This window comes from Panonychus citri, unplaced genomic scaffold (genome assembly GCF_014898815.1).
Source record: "Panonychus citri isolate SS breed McGregor unplaced genomic scaffold, ASM1489881v1 Contig00045, whole genome shotgun sequence".
Classification (NCBI taxonomy): Eukaryota; Metazoa; Arthropoda; class Arachnida; order Trombidiformes; family Tetranychidae; genus Panonychus; species Panonychus citri.
Genome location: NW_026515450.1, coordinates 687,911 through 703,908, shown reverse-complemented (window position 1 = coordinate 703,908; position 15,998 = coordinate 687,911). Strand labels below are relative to the sequence as shown.

General features: G+C 29.7%; 1 protein-coding gene across 1 annotated transcript in view; it reads right to left on the bottom strand.

Annotated features, from left to right (window-relative positions):
• Nucleotides 1-466: 466 nt before the first annotated feature.
• LOC128398106 (plexin-B-like) overlaps nt 467-15,998 on the bottom strand; it is a 49,948-nt gene continuing 34,416 nt past the window's right edge. Inside the window, 6 exon segments of the mRNA XM_053358919.1 lie at nt 467-1,234; nt 1,316-2,342; nt 2,345-2,766; nt 3,295-3,431; nt 9,068-9,173; nt 9,307-9,452. Of these exon segments, the coding sequence (XP_053214894.1) occupies nt 1,408-2,342; nt 2,345-2,766; nt 3,295-3,431; nt 9,068-9,173; nt 9,307-9,452 (1,746 nt within the window). The 3' untranslated portion in view covers nt 467-1,234; nt 1,316-1,407.

The window sequence follows — 15,998 nt, the reverse complement described above, 5'->3', positions numbered from 1 at the left end:
TGACTTTCATGATTGTAAACAAGTTCGCTAATGTCAAATACTAAGAGCTTACAATAGTATTTATTACAATGTGAATTAATCTTTATTAATTATGAATATATTTCGACATTTTAACTAATTAATAGTTAGATGAGATGAGATGATCTTTTTGATCAATATTCGATAAAATTTATGAGAAATTATATCGATTAAATTGTTTCGATTTAGAATAATTCTCATTGAAACGAAAGACAGAATGTAAAAAGTTGAGATTTTCTGAATGTTTGGTGAGATTTTCATTCAATCATGGGTTCAATTGATTTCTTAATGAGACTTTCAATAGTATTTACTACTGGTAATACTAAAAGAAAGAGACTCTTCATTCATTGATCGACATTTGAAACCGATTGAGAATCAATTAATTCTTATTGATGGAACAAACTTTCAAGAGAAAAAAAAAGTTCTCATTTAATGAAGACAAATCGAATTAAATATTGAACAGAACAATGTTTTTATTCAATTTGACCAGAAATTCGTGGTGTGTCCAAAAAAAAGGTACATTTCCAACGATTAGAACTTTTTTTCAGCTCAATGTACATGTTATAAGAAATTCGAGATCAGGAAGCGAGAGGACAAAGTTTTTCATCGTAAAAAAATGTTACATTATGAATGAAAAACAGAAGTTAAATTGGTTAATTACAAATTTGATTGATGATTATGATACAATAGTAAAATTAAAACAATCACAGTTACTTTTTCATGTAATCACCTGAGTGAGAAACTTGATTTTATCCTCAGAATCATTTATATACACACACATTCAAATATTCATTGCAGGTTTAAATGAATTATATTGAATTCTGATCGGTATAAAATCAAAATTGATTTTCTTCAATCAATTGTATTTTTCTGTTGATCATAATTGGCAAATTTGGTTTACATTGAAACCGAAAACAGCAATTAAATTTGATCATTTTAAATACACAAAGGTTACAGAGGCAGTCAAAGAGATGGATATTATTTTTTACAATTAAGAGTCAATGGTGAAAATTATTAGGCAGATAGTTGATTAAATTGCAGCGAATATAAAATATATATTAAAATTTGGATGATTAATTTTCCTTAAACAATTAAGTTAATAATCGTTTAATTGTCTTTCCATCAATTGCGGATCCAGTATAAGCTCATGGTTGTTCTTGGTGATTAGTTTGATTTAATTGTTTGGAGTTTTCATTGGAAAATTGATTTTGTTACCCTGAAAGAAGCGGAGGAATTAAAGTTGATTAGAAAGGTGAAAAAATCGCAAAAAAAAGTTCGATGATTTATTCATTCTTACCTGGATTCTCCGAAATAATTTCAATACTCAATATCGAGGTGGAAGGTTAAATGGTCATCGTTTCCGTTTCCGTTTTTCTAATTGAATGTTTGTTAAACTCGTCGCATATAATTGGAAGCCGGATGACCGAAATAAGTATAATCAAGATTAACCTTTGACGAGTAACGAATGGCCGGTAGATTATCAATCGATTCGTAAATATGATCAGCGTTTGTCCGATTAAGAGTTCGTGTTGAACAACTTGTCCCAGCGATCATGGTTGTGGCCGTTGAGAGGGATGTTGGTGGACGAGCAGAGTAAATTGGAGCAGGTATTGTTGTCGATAGTGAATGTGGACCAATGGCTGGACCAAGTGTACGAGGTTTCAGGTCAACAGATTCTTTGCTAATGTTTGATGATTTATTTCGTATAAAAGTTAATAAGGCGAGGCTAAAAATGACCACAATTATACCGGCGATTGATGTTAAACCGATAAACATAAAGGGTGTTTCATATGACGTGTTACCGTCATAGCGTAAATATCCAATCTGTTTACGAATATTGTTTCCAATTGTAACTACAACCGCGGGTAAATTGGTCTGCGTTGAACGACCAAACAGATCGGTATAAGAGCTTATTGTAAAACCTTCGGTTGGCGGTGAGCAGACCAATTGATTCATGGTGAGAGAGGTTAGATTACATGGACGATTACCAACGGTGACATTTACATCTGATTCGATTGCGGCCAATCTTAAATTGTCACCATCGATCACTAAAGATTCACCGGTGTACAATTTAACTCCATCATTTTCAAATGATCTAAAAATTGGATCAGGTAGATAATAGAGAGATGAATCTATGGACGGAAAATGATCTCGAATATTGGTCACACTTTCAACTGAATCCATTTCGAAAGATATTTCAAAAGGTGAGAGATATGAAGAAGAGGAAGATGATGAAGTTGACAGGGATGATGGATGAAGATTGTGAAGATGTGGACGAGCATGTAAATGGTCAGATCGAGGTAGATCTCGGTGGACTGGTGAAGAAGACGGTGAAACGGGGAATCTTGACCAATGTCAGAGGACGAACCAGAGGACGATGACCCACCACCATGAGAGACAGAGAAAGATTCAAGATATGCTTTAATTGATGGAGTTGGACATTTGATGAGTGTATCATTGACCGGAATACAATTAGACCTTCCAATAATCTTTGATAAATGTTTAACTATCAATCGAGGTTGAACAATATACGAAAAATGATAACCATTGACCCAAATCAATCGACCACCCGAAATGTAGCTCTTGTTTGGACCAATTGAATGGATAATCGGATCTTTACCATAAATATAAGGCCGAGGTAAAGTGATATTCGAGCCATCAAGTAAAAGGGTCAACCTTTGAACCTTGTAAGGGGCAGTCGGTGAAGCTGAGGTTCTACAAGTGACCTGACGATTGGCAATCATTGACCTGATAGAAGAACAAAAAAAAAGAATAATAGAAAAGATTAAATGAGAATGTAAACAATCAATTTTTCTCTCATGTAATCAATCAATCGGTAAATCAGCTGATCAATTAATTCAATTCGATAACATTTCCATTTACAGTTATATAATTGGAACAAATTAACGAGAACTTTTTTCTTTCTGCTTTACTTATTCCCTCTACTAATTAATTGATCCATCGCAATTAAGTAAAATAATTAGAATGTATCATATACTTTAATCAATTGCAAGTTGGAAATTGGATACAAATTTATTTAGGCTAATTAAACCTAATCAACGAATCAATTAACAGAAACAATTAATAGATTTCATTGATTTTCCCCTTTCAATGTTCATTTACTAATCACATTTAGAGTTAACAATCAAAATCGATTTCTCTTTTTCGAAGACGAGAAGGAAAAAAAAGTCGAAATCGAGAGAAGAGAAAATCTAATAACAATTAAATATGTGATTTCGAATTGAAATTAATCAGTTAATCAGACAAATCACTTACTTTTTAATCTCACAAGGAATATTGTCAAGGTAAATCTCAATATTCGTTCCAATGTTGAAATTAAATCCATCCAGGTAAAGGTGAGTTCCACCGGATTGAGGTCCATACTTTGGATTAACATCAATTAATTGGACAGCCTAAAGATTAACCAAATTAAGAAGAAGAAAAAAAGTTAGATCAATCATCTTCAAGATTAATGTATTAATACTTTGATTAAACAAGAGTAGAAACTCAATTTAACTGATTAATCAAAAAGGAAAGGATTTAATTGACAACAACAAAATGGTAAACACAATCAACATGTTACCAAATCAGTTAACCGTTAATATCCTCAAATCTGGATAATAATAACAATCAAATGTTTACAAAGATCTTTCATCAAATCCTAACAAAGGATTAGAAGAGGAAAAATTTGAATATATAAACAATTCCTGTTCTCCCGCCGTAAATCAGTTATCATCTTCATCTTCATCTTCATCAGTAATTATTGTTTAAAAGTTAACCAATTTAACTCATTAACAATGGGTGATTACCCTTGTTCTCTTCACCATTTAATCATATTATTAATCACAATCTTATATTCTAATTTGATATAAATTCTATTCTCTTCGATTCCATAGTATCATGAGCCTTTTGTAGTTACATAATAGCAAATGGAAAATCAAATTAAAACTTTTCCAAAGTAAGTATTGTGATGATAACTTAAATCTTTTCGATATAATAATCATAATCTATTATTCACACTTGATAATCTAATGTGGTGTATGTGTGTTGTTCCCATTTTGTGCCTACTCTTTACATCCTTATCATCATTTTCAATCTTTTCGCCTCCATCATTTCCTCCTCCTCTTCTTCCTCATCCTCATCATTATCCTCTTTTTATCATCTTAATCATCATCATCATCATCAGTTCCATTCATAATACTCTTCACGTACATTTCTATTTCCTAATATCAAACATTTCTGTTTATTTTGAGTCGACAGTTTTTCCGCTTCCATTTCAAATCTCCAATCGGATTATAACTCTCATCACTTTCACCATGTTCACCTTTTATCCATCATCATCATCATCATCATCATCATTTCCATGATACTATTATGTATCTTAAAGTTTAAATCTTTTACAATAACGAAAACAATGGCCACATGCACATTAGTCAAAAAGAAAAGATTAGAAAAGTTTAAAGTGAAAACGAGCTTCGAATACCCTAAAGCTTAATAAATACAAAGGAATCAGATCAAAGCTCATTTACTTGTTAAGTAATAATATTAATCATATGTTGTTTAGATAAATTGTAATTCTCAGTATTGATCTTTATCCCTTCCTCACCTTCAACCTTTCATTTCTCTTTGAAACTTTTCTTTTACACTAATCCATCCATTGATTTTGACGAGCACAAGCAAAGAGGATGAAGAATATAATTGAGGATGAACATGGTGAAAGATGGAACAAATTAAAGGTATTTAACCCTTTTTCTAGTTGATTATATTCCTTAACCAGATTTTTGAGCTTCGTAAATACAACAATCTATGATTAGTCAAATGGAAGGTAAAATTGTTAAGACCAATGACAATTTCTGTTTAATCACTTGGATTAAATGTAGAATAGTTTTCCTTGATTAACTAACGTTCCCTCAAGATTTTTATCCTACTCTTGGATATTCACATTTTCTTTATCCTTCAATTTACCTTGTTTACCTTTTTTCCTTCCTAATATTGCTTAATTCTCTCTCTCTCTCTCTCTCTCTCTCTCTCTCTCTCTCTCTCTCTCTCTCTCTCATTCTATTCATCTTTTTCATTCTCAAGTTTCCCAAATTAACACCATCGGTTTGGCATGTTAATCTTATCCAATTTTCTTCTCATTTCAGGTTGATTGAGTTTTTGCGTTTCATGGGAACATCATGATAATAATGAAAATACACAAAAAGAGTAAAAGATGAAAATGAAAAAGTAGGAGAAGAAGAAGAAGAAGAAGAAAGTAAAAACCAAAAAGAAAGAGAATATTTAAAAGGATCACGAAAAATCTACTGATTAACAACAGAATTTAACAAATAACATGTAACCAGCTGATATTAGAATGAAAGTTACTTGTTAATAGAATCAAGTAATGAGCATGTACCATGTAAGTTCTGATTTTTCTTTGTTCACAGAAAAAGGAATAATATTCACTAGTGAATATCGGAATACCTTTGCTACTCCCATAATCATCATCATCATCTCTCTTTCTCTCTCTCACTTCCCTTCTCATCTTTATCCTCCTTCTCCTTCTGTGTATTACATTTCTGCAGGTTAAAGAAAGAGGAGGAAGATGAAAGAAAATGAAATAATAGGAAGAAAAAGAAGAAGAGAGAAAATCTTTCATCTTGATTAACAAAATGGATTAACCAACATAATGCAAGTCAATTAGCAATTAATCTGATTAGTTGACCTTAAACATGATTCATAGATAATTGTGTTCCTGAGATCATGTTTCTCGCTTAACTTTCGATGGATTTACCTGTATTATCACATCACGTGTAAATTTTATCGAAAAACTTTTCTCTCTCTCTCTCTCTCTCTCTCTCTAATATAATGGTTACCCTGTGGATCGATCAAATATCGACTTATATACAATATAAAAGGAAAACAAGGACAAAGTTCACATCAAAATTATCTCCATAGAAATACATTAGTAAGAAGAAGTGAAATCTAAACTGACCATTAGAGTTCAACGGTCAACTTACAATCGATATAATTATCTTATCAACATTCAATGTTAATGTTATCATCTAATTGAAAGTTCGTTTCCTTAACTTTTTTTTTCATTCCAATTCTGATAATACATGTTCAGTATATAAAAGTAAACACAATTGAAAAAAAAATCAGGGGAGCATCAAGAATAAAGATAATATAATGTTCATTTAATGATAATGAAAAACCTGATTAGTGTTGAATTGTATTAGAAATTCAAGTTGATTGTAATCAACTTGAATAGTGTGATGGTCATCATGATAATGGAGTAAAATTTTTCCCAATTCAACTATAATTTGGTATTAAATTGATTTCTGGTTGACCTTATATACTCTGAACTTGAGTATAAAGATTATATAGCCAACCCATTAGAAAGTAAGTTGATCGCCACTCTGGAAATCCACCTCATCCTCATCTTCATCCTCATCATCACTAACATCATCTTAACCATAATCATTTTCAAATTCAATTCTCATTCAAATTAAATTTCCTTTCTTCTTGTTGGAAATTTCTTCCTTTCTCTCTAATCAACTTTCACCAAATTAACCTTCATCATCCTCATGATTCACATGTTCATCCTCCCATCATCATCATCATCATCATCATCATCATACAATCCAATTTAATACAGTTAACCATCAATATCATCATCACCATCATCATCATCATGGATACCTACTAATTTCATCTTAACAAACCAACCCAATCAATGTCTATACACAAAATATCATAGATTTGATTCTCTCCCATTGATTCAATCATTCTCATCCTAATCATAGTCTCGAATATATAATTATTATAACTTCGTCTCTCTCTCTCTCTCTCTCTCTCTCTCTCTCTCTCTAACAATTTGATTGTTAACAGTTAACTTTTAAAACCACAATTACCTAATCACCATCGTCTCTTTTTCCCAACTGATACAATATATTCATCATGATAATAATATTAATATTTTAAGGGTTTGGTTTAAATGAATCAAGATGAAGAAAAAAAAATAGATTACAAACAATTACATCATCATTATCGTCATTTTCATTCAACTAATCACAATTTAATCTTTTCTTATTATTATTCCCAAATTGATCCAATAATACACAATAATAACAATAGACATCAATATATATTTACCATGTTTACCATGGGAAATACACTTCATGTTGTATTACAAGTAATATCAATGTGAGGAGAAATCTAATTCTTACCATGATTTAATTCTGATAACAGGAAAAAAAACTAAATAGAAAAAAACAAAACCTGATAGTTAATATATAATAACGATAATTGATAAAAATGAGTTTCCTTTTCCTCGGTTGATTGGTCAGTTTTACCAGAAAATAATAACTGACCAGTAAAAGTTTTGTTTTATTTTGGTTTTTTTTTTCATTTATACTTTTTGTTTAGTATCTTGGTAATAATAATAATTATCGTTACTATTATTTACTATCAACAATTACCGATAACAACAATCAATGATAATTTAACCAGAATCCAAATTCTGGTATCTCATTGAAATTGGGTTCATCTCTTGAGATTATCATGAATCAAAAGTGAATCGATTCTGTGTTTTTATCATAATAAGTTAATCTCACTTGATTATAACTCTGTTAATACAATAGATGATAAATTAATCAAGACAATTAAACCATGTGATCGTTGATTGTTTTACTTATTTAGTGATAAGTAAGTTTTTGTTAATCATCTCAAAATAATCAGTTTCCTTTTTTTTCTCGATTAAATTAAAATCAATCAAAATGTCAAGTAGATGGATATTTAATTATCTAATCTACCTAATTAACTCATCTAATTATAATCATGATCCGTTTACTAATATAATGATTAAATCTAAAAGGTCATTCAACTGATTTATTATTTTGTATATTATCAAAACAAATTGTAATCTCTTCCTGAATCAATCATTTAAATCATGGGTGTAAACAAGAGACAGATAATTTAATATTAATCGCATGAATCTTGATTGTTGATAATAACAATCAAGATTATCTTCATCATGATAATCACAATCTTCAAAACTGTCAATGAATTTTTTTTGCATCTTTCATTCATTTTCCCCTTTGTTAAATTAAATTACGTTCAACTTTGAGCCTTTTAAAGCTCATAATTATCATCATGATAATTATTATTATTAATTACTCTCAATGAAGAGAGGAGAGAGAGAGAGAGAGAGAGAGAGAGAGAGAGAGAGAGAGAGAGATTTGACTCTTCATTATCATGAATAGTGGACACAATAGTGGACACAACGATCCCTTTTAATATCGGGAATATGTTTATCTTCAATTTGAATGAGATTAACATATTGTTAGGTTGATGATGCGGAAGATAATTCTCATCATGATGATGATGATCACCATCATGATATCATCATCATCCCTCTTTATATCCACTAAAATTAATAGTTTTAACTCAAATACACTTTCCTGATGATCATTATCATCCTCATCATCATTATCATCACCACATATTATTAATATTATTTATACATATGTGTACTATTCAAATAGGCAAACCATTAGCAGTGTTTAATTTTCATCATCATGAAAACTATTTAATTAGTTTTCATTATTTTCTTTTTTCCACCAAATTTGTGCCTCTTGATGAGACCTAATTAGATGAGAGAGTGAGAGAGAGAGAGAGAGAGAGAGAGAAGCGGATAAATGAAATATCATCCTCATCTTCATAACATCATCAACAAGGGTTTTTACTTTACCAGCAAAGAAAATTTATCTTTAGTTTTTTTCTTCTTCTTCTTCATCTAATACAATCTAAATATAGTTAATGATGAAGATGCTCCTTCTCATTTATCCCTATGGAAAATAATCACCATCATAACTTTTGACCATCTCACATCATGTAAAAGTTTTTTTTCTCTCCCCAAAGGTTATCCTTTTGTTTAAATTTCATAACATAATGTTCAACGGTTAATTTATATATTGTTCACTATCATGGTGGTTAATACACATTCACCCTGATGGTATGATTTAAGTTAATTGTTGTTTACCATTTTAATGAATGAATAACCTCTTACCTTGTAAACAAAGTTTTCACTTGCTCGAGTTACTCCTGCTCGATTGCCTACAACAATATTTGCTGAATAAGGTCCAGTTGGAGAGGGTCCAGTACGACAGACAACCCTGTATATATATACAGGAGATTTTTTGATAGTAAGATGAAATGAAAAGAATAACAATTAATATAAATTGTTTGCCAATTGATTATCCAGAACTTTTTTATCATTTCAACTTTTCTCCAATGGTCAATACTCACCTTACTGATACATTATATTCAACTGGAGTACATGGTATACCTCCGATGGCGACTTTGTCTTTAATCTCATCTACACTTGATCCTAAATTGGAACCTTTAATTGTGATTAAAGTTCCACCCTCAATTGGACCAGAAAGAGGATAAATCTATTATCAATGGAAGAGCAAGAAAAAACCGTAAATTAGATGGTTAAATTAACGTTAATCAGCTCAATTAATATTATCATGAAAGATTTTTTCTTTTGCTTCTTGAATTTGAACACAATCAAGAAGGACAATCAAGTCCAAAATAATGATAATAAACTCAACCTGGAGCCAGAATAATATCAAATTCAATCCCAATTGTAATTCACCTTGAAGCTAAATTAAACCTACAGACTGTTAGGTTAAAGATACTTTCAATTTGTTTTTTGTTCCTCTTCTCCCCTGAACAATACAATCTCATTGATTGTGAATTAAATCAAGCGATTTACAGACAATCAACCAACCAACCAACCACTCACTCACTTACTCATTCATCATCCACCCCACCCAACATTTCATTCATAGTAAACCCTCAATCTACAACATACTGTTCAAAGATTGTATTGGCTATTGATTCATTCAAATTTTATTTATTCTCAATTTATATTTGTATTATTATTTTGATTGTTAAATTGAAATCAAATCGTATACTCTGAATACAATCAATTAATCATCATCAGTAAATCCACTGGCACGAGTCATTTTTAATACTCAAAACCAGATCAATTTACAATCAACAGTCATCAAATCAAATGATTCAGAAATTGTAACAATGGTTAAGAAAATATAAAAAAGTTTTCTATTCTTTTACATTGTAACTGACAAAAAGAATGACAAAAAATAATATCATAAATAATGGACCAACATTATTACATCAACAATGAGCACACACATGAAATTTCATGGTGATGATAACATGGAGAAAATAATTTCTGTTTTAATAAGAATAATAAAAATGTTATTATCTTATCATTTTTATCCCTTCAAAATTATATAATAATATCCATCTGATTCTGAGGCGATTCGGTGAGAGATTCAGGATTAAATCTCTAATCTTGGAAACATTAACATCAAATGAATGAACTTTTTTTTTCTTATGCTTTTGTCATTTTTTTCTGTTGTTGTTGTTGTCATGATGATAATGTTATTAAATCATCATTATCATCATCGTCATCTTATAATCTAATGATAATAAAAGATAAACAAGAAAACCGTTGGGTGTTCATGACAATGGGTGGGTAATTGGTGTCCAGAGATTTTCAGAATTTTTTTTTTCAATTTCGATCTTCTTTTCATCTCTTTTTTACATATTGATTCAAACAAAAGAAAACTGAAATTGAAAGAGAAAGAGAAAATGGAAAACTCGAAAATTCAATGAAAAGGTGACCCTTGTCATCAGCATCATCATGAAGATACTGAAATCTCATGATAAGATATCAATAACAATATTCTGATGACAGAAAGTGGGAGTGGGAAAAGTTTTCTCTCTGTAAGATTATGGATGCGGTTCAAATTTAATAAACCAAAAGATTATAAAATAACCACAATTTTAAGATGATTCTTAGGAGGAGATATTGAAACTCGGTGGTTCATTCAAGATATTAATCATGAGAAGGAGGATAAACATCAGAGAAAGATAATTTTATTGGATTAATTTCAAACTAAGAACTTTGGAAGTGAACATTTAAGATCAGAACTCAATTCAGGTTTTACATTTCAAATTTTGGAATCAATTTCAAACTCATCATTTGCTATTAACGATATGATATTAATATGGGAAAAAAGCTCTGAATTTAGATTATTATCATAAGCATCATGAAAATTTTTTTCTATTCTATTTCTTTCTCAAACTTTACTCAACCTCTTCAGGAACAATCGTGGAAAATTCTGACAATTGAAATTGTTTATATTGTTTGAACCTTACGAATCTCATCTGTCATTTACAGTTAAAGTTGTTCTTCATTTTTCAATCATCATCTTAGTTTTCCAGCGAAAAATATTCAAGTTAGAATATCAAATTCTCTATCATGTATCATGGAAAAGTTGCTTTTACTCATCTGATAAAAATTCTGGTAAAATGCTCATTTTCCTGTCATTTATCAATTGAAATAGATTATACTGATTCTTTGTATCATCTCCATGAGTCACTTATCTATTTCTAAAGGGTTGAAAGTGAAAAGAAAATCTGAAACTTGAAATTCGAAATGAACTCATTTGATTATTGTACTAGTTCAATTAACGAAACTCAAGAGAAGCCGATAGAAGTTCATTCTGATTCAATTAAGATGGAAACTTCTCAGTGGAATCTCAGTAATATACAAGAATCGAATCAAATGTTTTACTATAATTCCAACCAATTCAAGATAATCGGCATCATGAAAATCCTTTTTTTCTTTATTTCAACTTGTTCATATTCTTAATCCTTTTCAGTTGATCCTTATTCTTTAACCTCTTTCTAATAATCATTATCCTCATTGTCGACCATTATTATCTCTGCATTCTAATATTTATCTTCATTATCATCATCTTTTCATCTTTATCTCTTCTTGATCTCTATCTTTATTGTTCTTAACATTTCAACTTCGCTATTTCGTCTTGGATTCAGTTTCAGAACTTTTTTCTCTTCTCACCATTGATTCATCTTAACTTCTTAACTTTTATTTCATCATCTTTATCGTTTCATTTCCTTCAACTCAATCATAAAAACGTTAATCCTCTTCCTCTTCTTTATGAATGAGGAAACATAAAGTCAACAATCTTAATCCGTAAACTACCTTAAATCACAAATGGATTAGTTGAAGAAAATTTTCTCGATTTTCTTTTCGATTTTTTTTCCACTAGAATTTAATTCTTTTACTTTCAATTCTCACTCATTCTATTCATGCTCATGAAAAATGGAATTTTTCGCTCTACCATTTATACAACTGAAAGCTGAAGTTCCAGATAAACATGATGATAATTTTTTCTCTTTCCAATCGAAAAGTTCAGTCATGTTGTTGATCTGAACTTGGCTACTCAGAGAATAGATTAAGCGAGAAAATGAAGAAAAAAAATGTTCGAACAGGAAAATGAAACTTAAGACCTGAAGAAGAAGAAGAAGAAGAAAAAAAAAAGTTCCAATGATAAAAACATTAGCGCAGGGAATGAAACCATTGAGCGATTTTTTCTCCATTTCCAATTCCAGAGTCACCATGATAACTCATGTTATTGAGTTTTTTTTTTCAGCAACTTCCCTTTTATGGTTGATAACTTTTTCCCTGTCAACAATCAATCATGATACTTAATTGTTTCCATTACAATCTGATCAAATTGTGAATCAAATTTTTCACCCAAACAAAAAATTATCAACAACTTTTTTCCTTCTCCACTTCATTTATATTGTAAACTAATCAAATCTAATGTTGAAATAGTTCATCAGGTATTTATTTTCACCATCAATTTAATCATAATCCACAACAATAGATGAAAACGTGATCATCGTTATGTGATTAATTGTCACTCAATTGTAATCATTTGAACCCTCCATTCACCCTGTCTGATCATCATGAACAAGAGATCAACAGGATAATCGTCTTGGTGAGAGGAAAACACCAGAAAATTCAGTCTCTATGAATCAATTCCAGATAAACATCATCATCATAAAGCTAACTCGTTATCAGAAATTATCGGATATTAAGATAATCCATTTCCAGGATAATGTTGAAATCAAATTTGATCAGTTGATTATTCAATTTGCTTTACTCTTAATCTTGATTATCAGTGTTGATAATTTTGATTACATTTGAACCAAAATAATGATGCAATTAAAATACAGGACAAATTTGATTATGCTAAATATCATATTCATCTTTATCTTCATCATCATAATCTAATTATCATCATTATGTATTGTTAATGAAGATAATTATTAATCTTCCATGATGATTTCATTTTCATCTTGCTCAAGGTGAGAATTGAAATTAACATTTAACATTCATGTAAATTGGAAAATTGTAAATTCAATTCTGTCAATTATGATAATTGAAAGATTTCAAATTTCCTATTACTTAATATTCAATATGTGAATTCTTATATTTTATCAACTGATAATACATAAGAAATATATGATAATTCATATTGATATGTAAAAGCAATTTGAATAATAATAAATTGCTGATAATCATTCATGATAAAATCAACATTATAATATAATTATTCAAATTACTTTGAACTTTTTTTTACCTTTGGGTGACCAGAACCTCTGAATTGTTCAGATTAAGAAATCAGAATTGTTTAGAAATTCAATTTCAATGGGAAACACTGAAAGAGAATATCTGTCTTTCTTATACAGAATTTAATAGATTGTATCATGTATTATGAACAATGTTAACATGAATAGCAGGATGATTCTGTAAGATTCTGAGTAGTTGTTACAATAGATAATCAAATGATAAAGGTGATGATAAGAGATGATGAGGGAAAACAAAGATAATTCTGAGGCTGATAATTGAATTTAATTAACTCACAATTTTGGTTGATTGTCATTCAAGAGGAAATTATGTCCACTCAACTGTGAGTTCTCATCTTTCATCATTTTCTCATCAAAACGATAACTTTGAGTGACAAAAATGTTGACGATCATCATCATCATGGCTCAATAAATTTTCATTTACCGTTACAACGTAATCGTGTATAACTTTACCAACTATAATTCTCGTTCATTTCCATGATTATGAGACTAAAATTTCATTCTAATTATTGTTATTATCATTTTGGTGACATTGTTGATGGATAATTTCAGATTGTTCTGAATAAAAAAACTTTTCTCAATCAGAAATTGTTCATCATCATGTTCCTTCCTATTTCTTTATACCTTTTCTACAGCATCATCATGGTGAAAAAGATTCAATTTTCTTCAACAATTCCAATTCATGGTGAATTATGATTACATCTAAAGGAAGTGATTCAAGTTAATGATTTTCGTTTGATTTTTTTTATTACTTATCATGATACTCTTTTGATAATCATCAATTGACTATGTAATAGGATCTCATTATTACTATTCATCGATTTTACTTTTAATTGTATCATTCATTTCATCATTTTCTTTCCCTTGTCTAGAAATTTGTTCAAATTCAATGTTCCAATCATTCAATTGAGACTCAGCTCTTTTCATATCTTTCAATCATGGTTACCATGTTAACTCAATCTCATCTGAATTTTTTTTAAATTAAATTCATTTGAAAATTCAATTTTATGGCTAACCTTGTAAAAGTATATGTGAACATTGTTCAGAATCAGAGTTTCCATAGTATCGGTGAGACCATTCACCATGAACCAAATTCTGGGCCATTTTGAACTTTTTGATTTTTTTTGTTAATAATCAATTTTGAAAATTTTCTCATTTCATTATTTCCTATTCCATTAACTATCATTAGAGCTATTTGATCACATTTACTATTTGGAAAACATATACAACAATAACAATTGGAAAATTAGTCCAATCAATCAATAAGTTCAGAGTTCTAATAAAAGTTATTAGATTTTCATTATTTTCGAAATTTTTTTTTCTCTTTCACCAATAAATTTCAAATCATATCTTCTTCTTGTTATCGATTATCATCTTTTAAATTTCAGATGATGAGCAAAAGGCCAACATGATGAAGCTCAAAGCTCATGAGTCGAAATTTTCTGAATCCAAAATTCTAATACTATGAAAATTTCAAAATTCTATTTACATGAAAAGAGAAATAGAAAAATAAATAAACAGAGAGAGAGAGAGAGAGAGAGAGAGAGAGAGAAACAACTTCATTCCAGGATAAATATTATCATTATCAGAATTAATCGAATCAAAATAATTCTCTTATCATTTCAACGATTCTTTCCAATTTATTATAACGATAAAAGTGTCAGTAGATGAATAGATTCAGTAGAAAATATTACTTTACATGATAAACTGGAAAAGTTGTTAAGTTATCAATCTTATTGCTTTTTTTACTTCTTCTGAATGTGAACCATTGATTCTGACGATGTTCATGATGATGATTCTGGCTTTTAGGGTTGAATTTGATTCAATTGATAATACACCAATTTCTTGCCGTGATACAGATTAATCCAATCGCAATGTCAACAATTTGATTTGATTTGATCAGTTGATTGTAAGGAAGAAGAAAAATGTTGATTATCATCATCATCTTCTCGAAGATGATGTTGTTGATGAGAGAGAGAAACAGCAATTGACACTTTTTCTTTCATCATCTATCAACCTATGAAAAGAGCTAAAAATTCAGTTGATTCCATGTAACTGATAATGATTCTGATGAATCTTATGATGAGCATCAGAAGAAATTACCTTCAAATTGTTCAGAGAAAAACAAAAGTAAAAGAAACTCTCAAAGTGATGATCAATCATTCAAATGATGCTGAGTTTTCATTGATGAAAATCATAGTAGATTCTGATTGATAGAAGAAAAAATCTTCTCTATTATCTTCATCACCATCATGAGAAATGTTTTCTTTTTCTTTCCTTTCTCAGAGAATCAAATCAGAACAGAGATTTGATATATTTGAGAGATGAAAATTTCAAGAGATAAACAATTCATCGAATCATCAATTCAGTCTAAAACGATTGCAACACATTAGATTAACTTTTCCAAGGTAACAGTTTATCATTATGGTAAATTGTTCCCA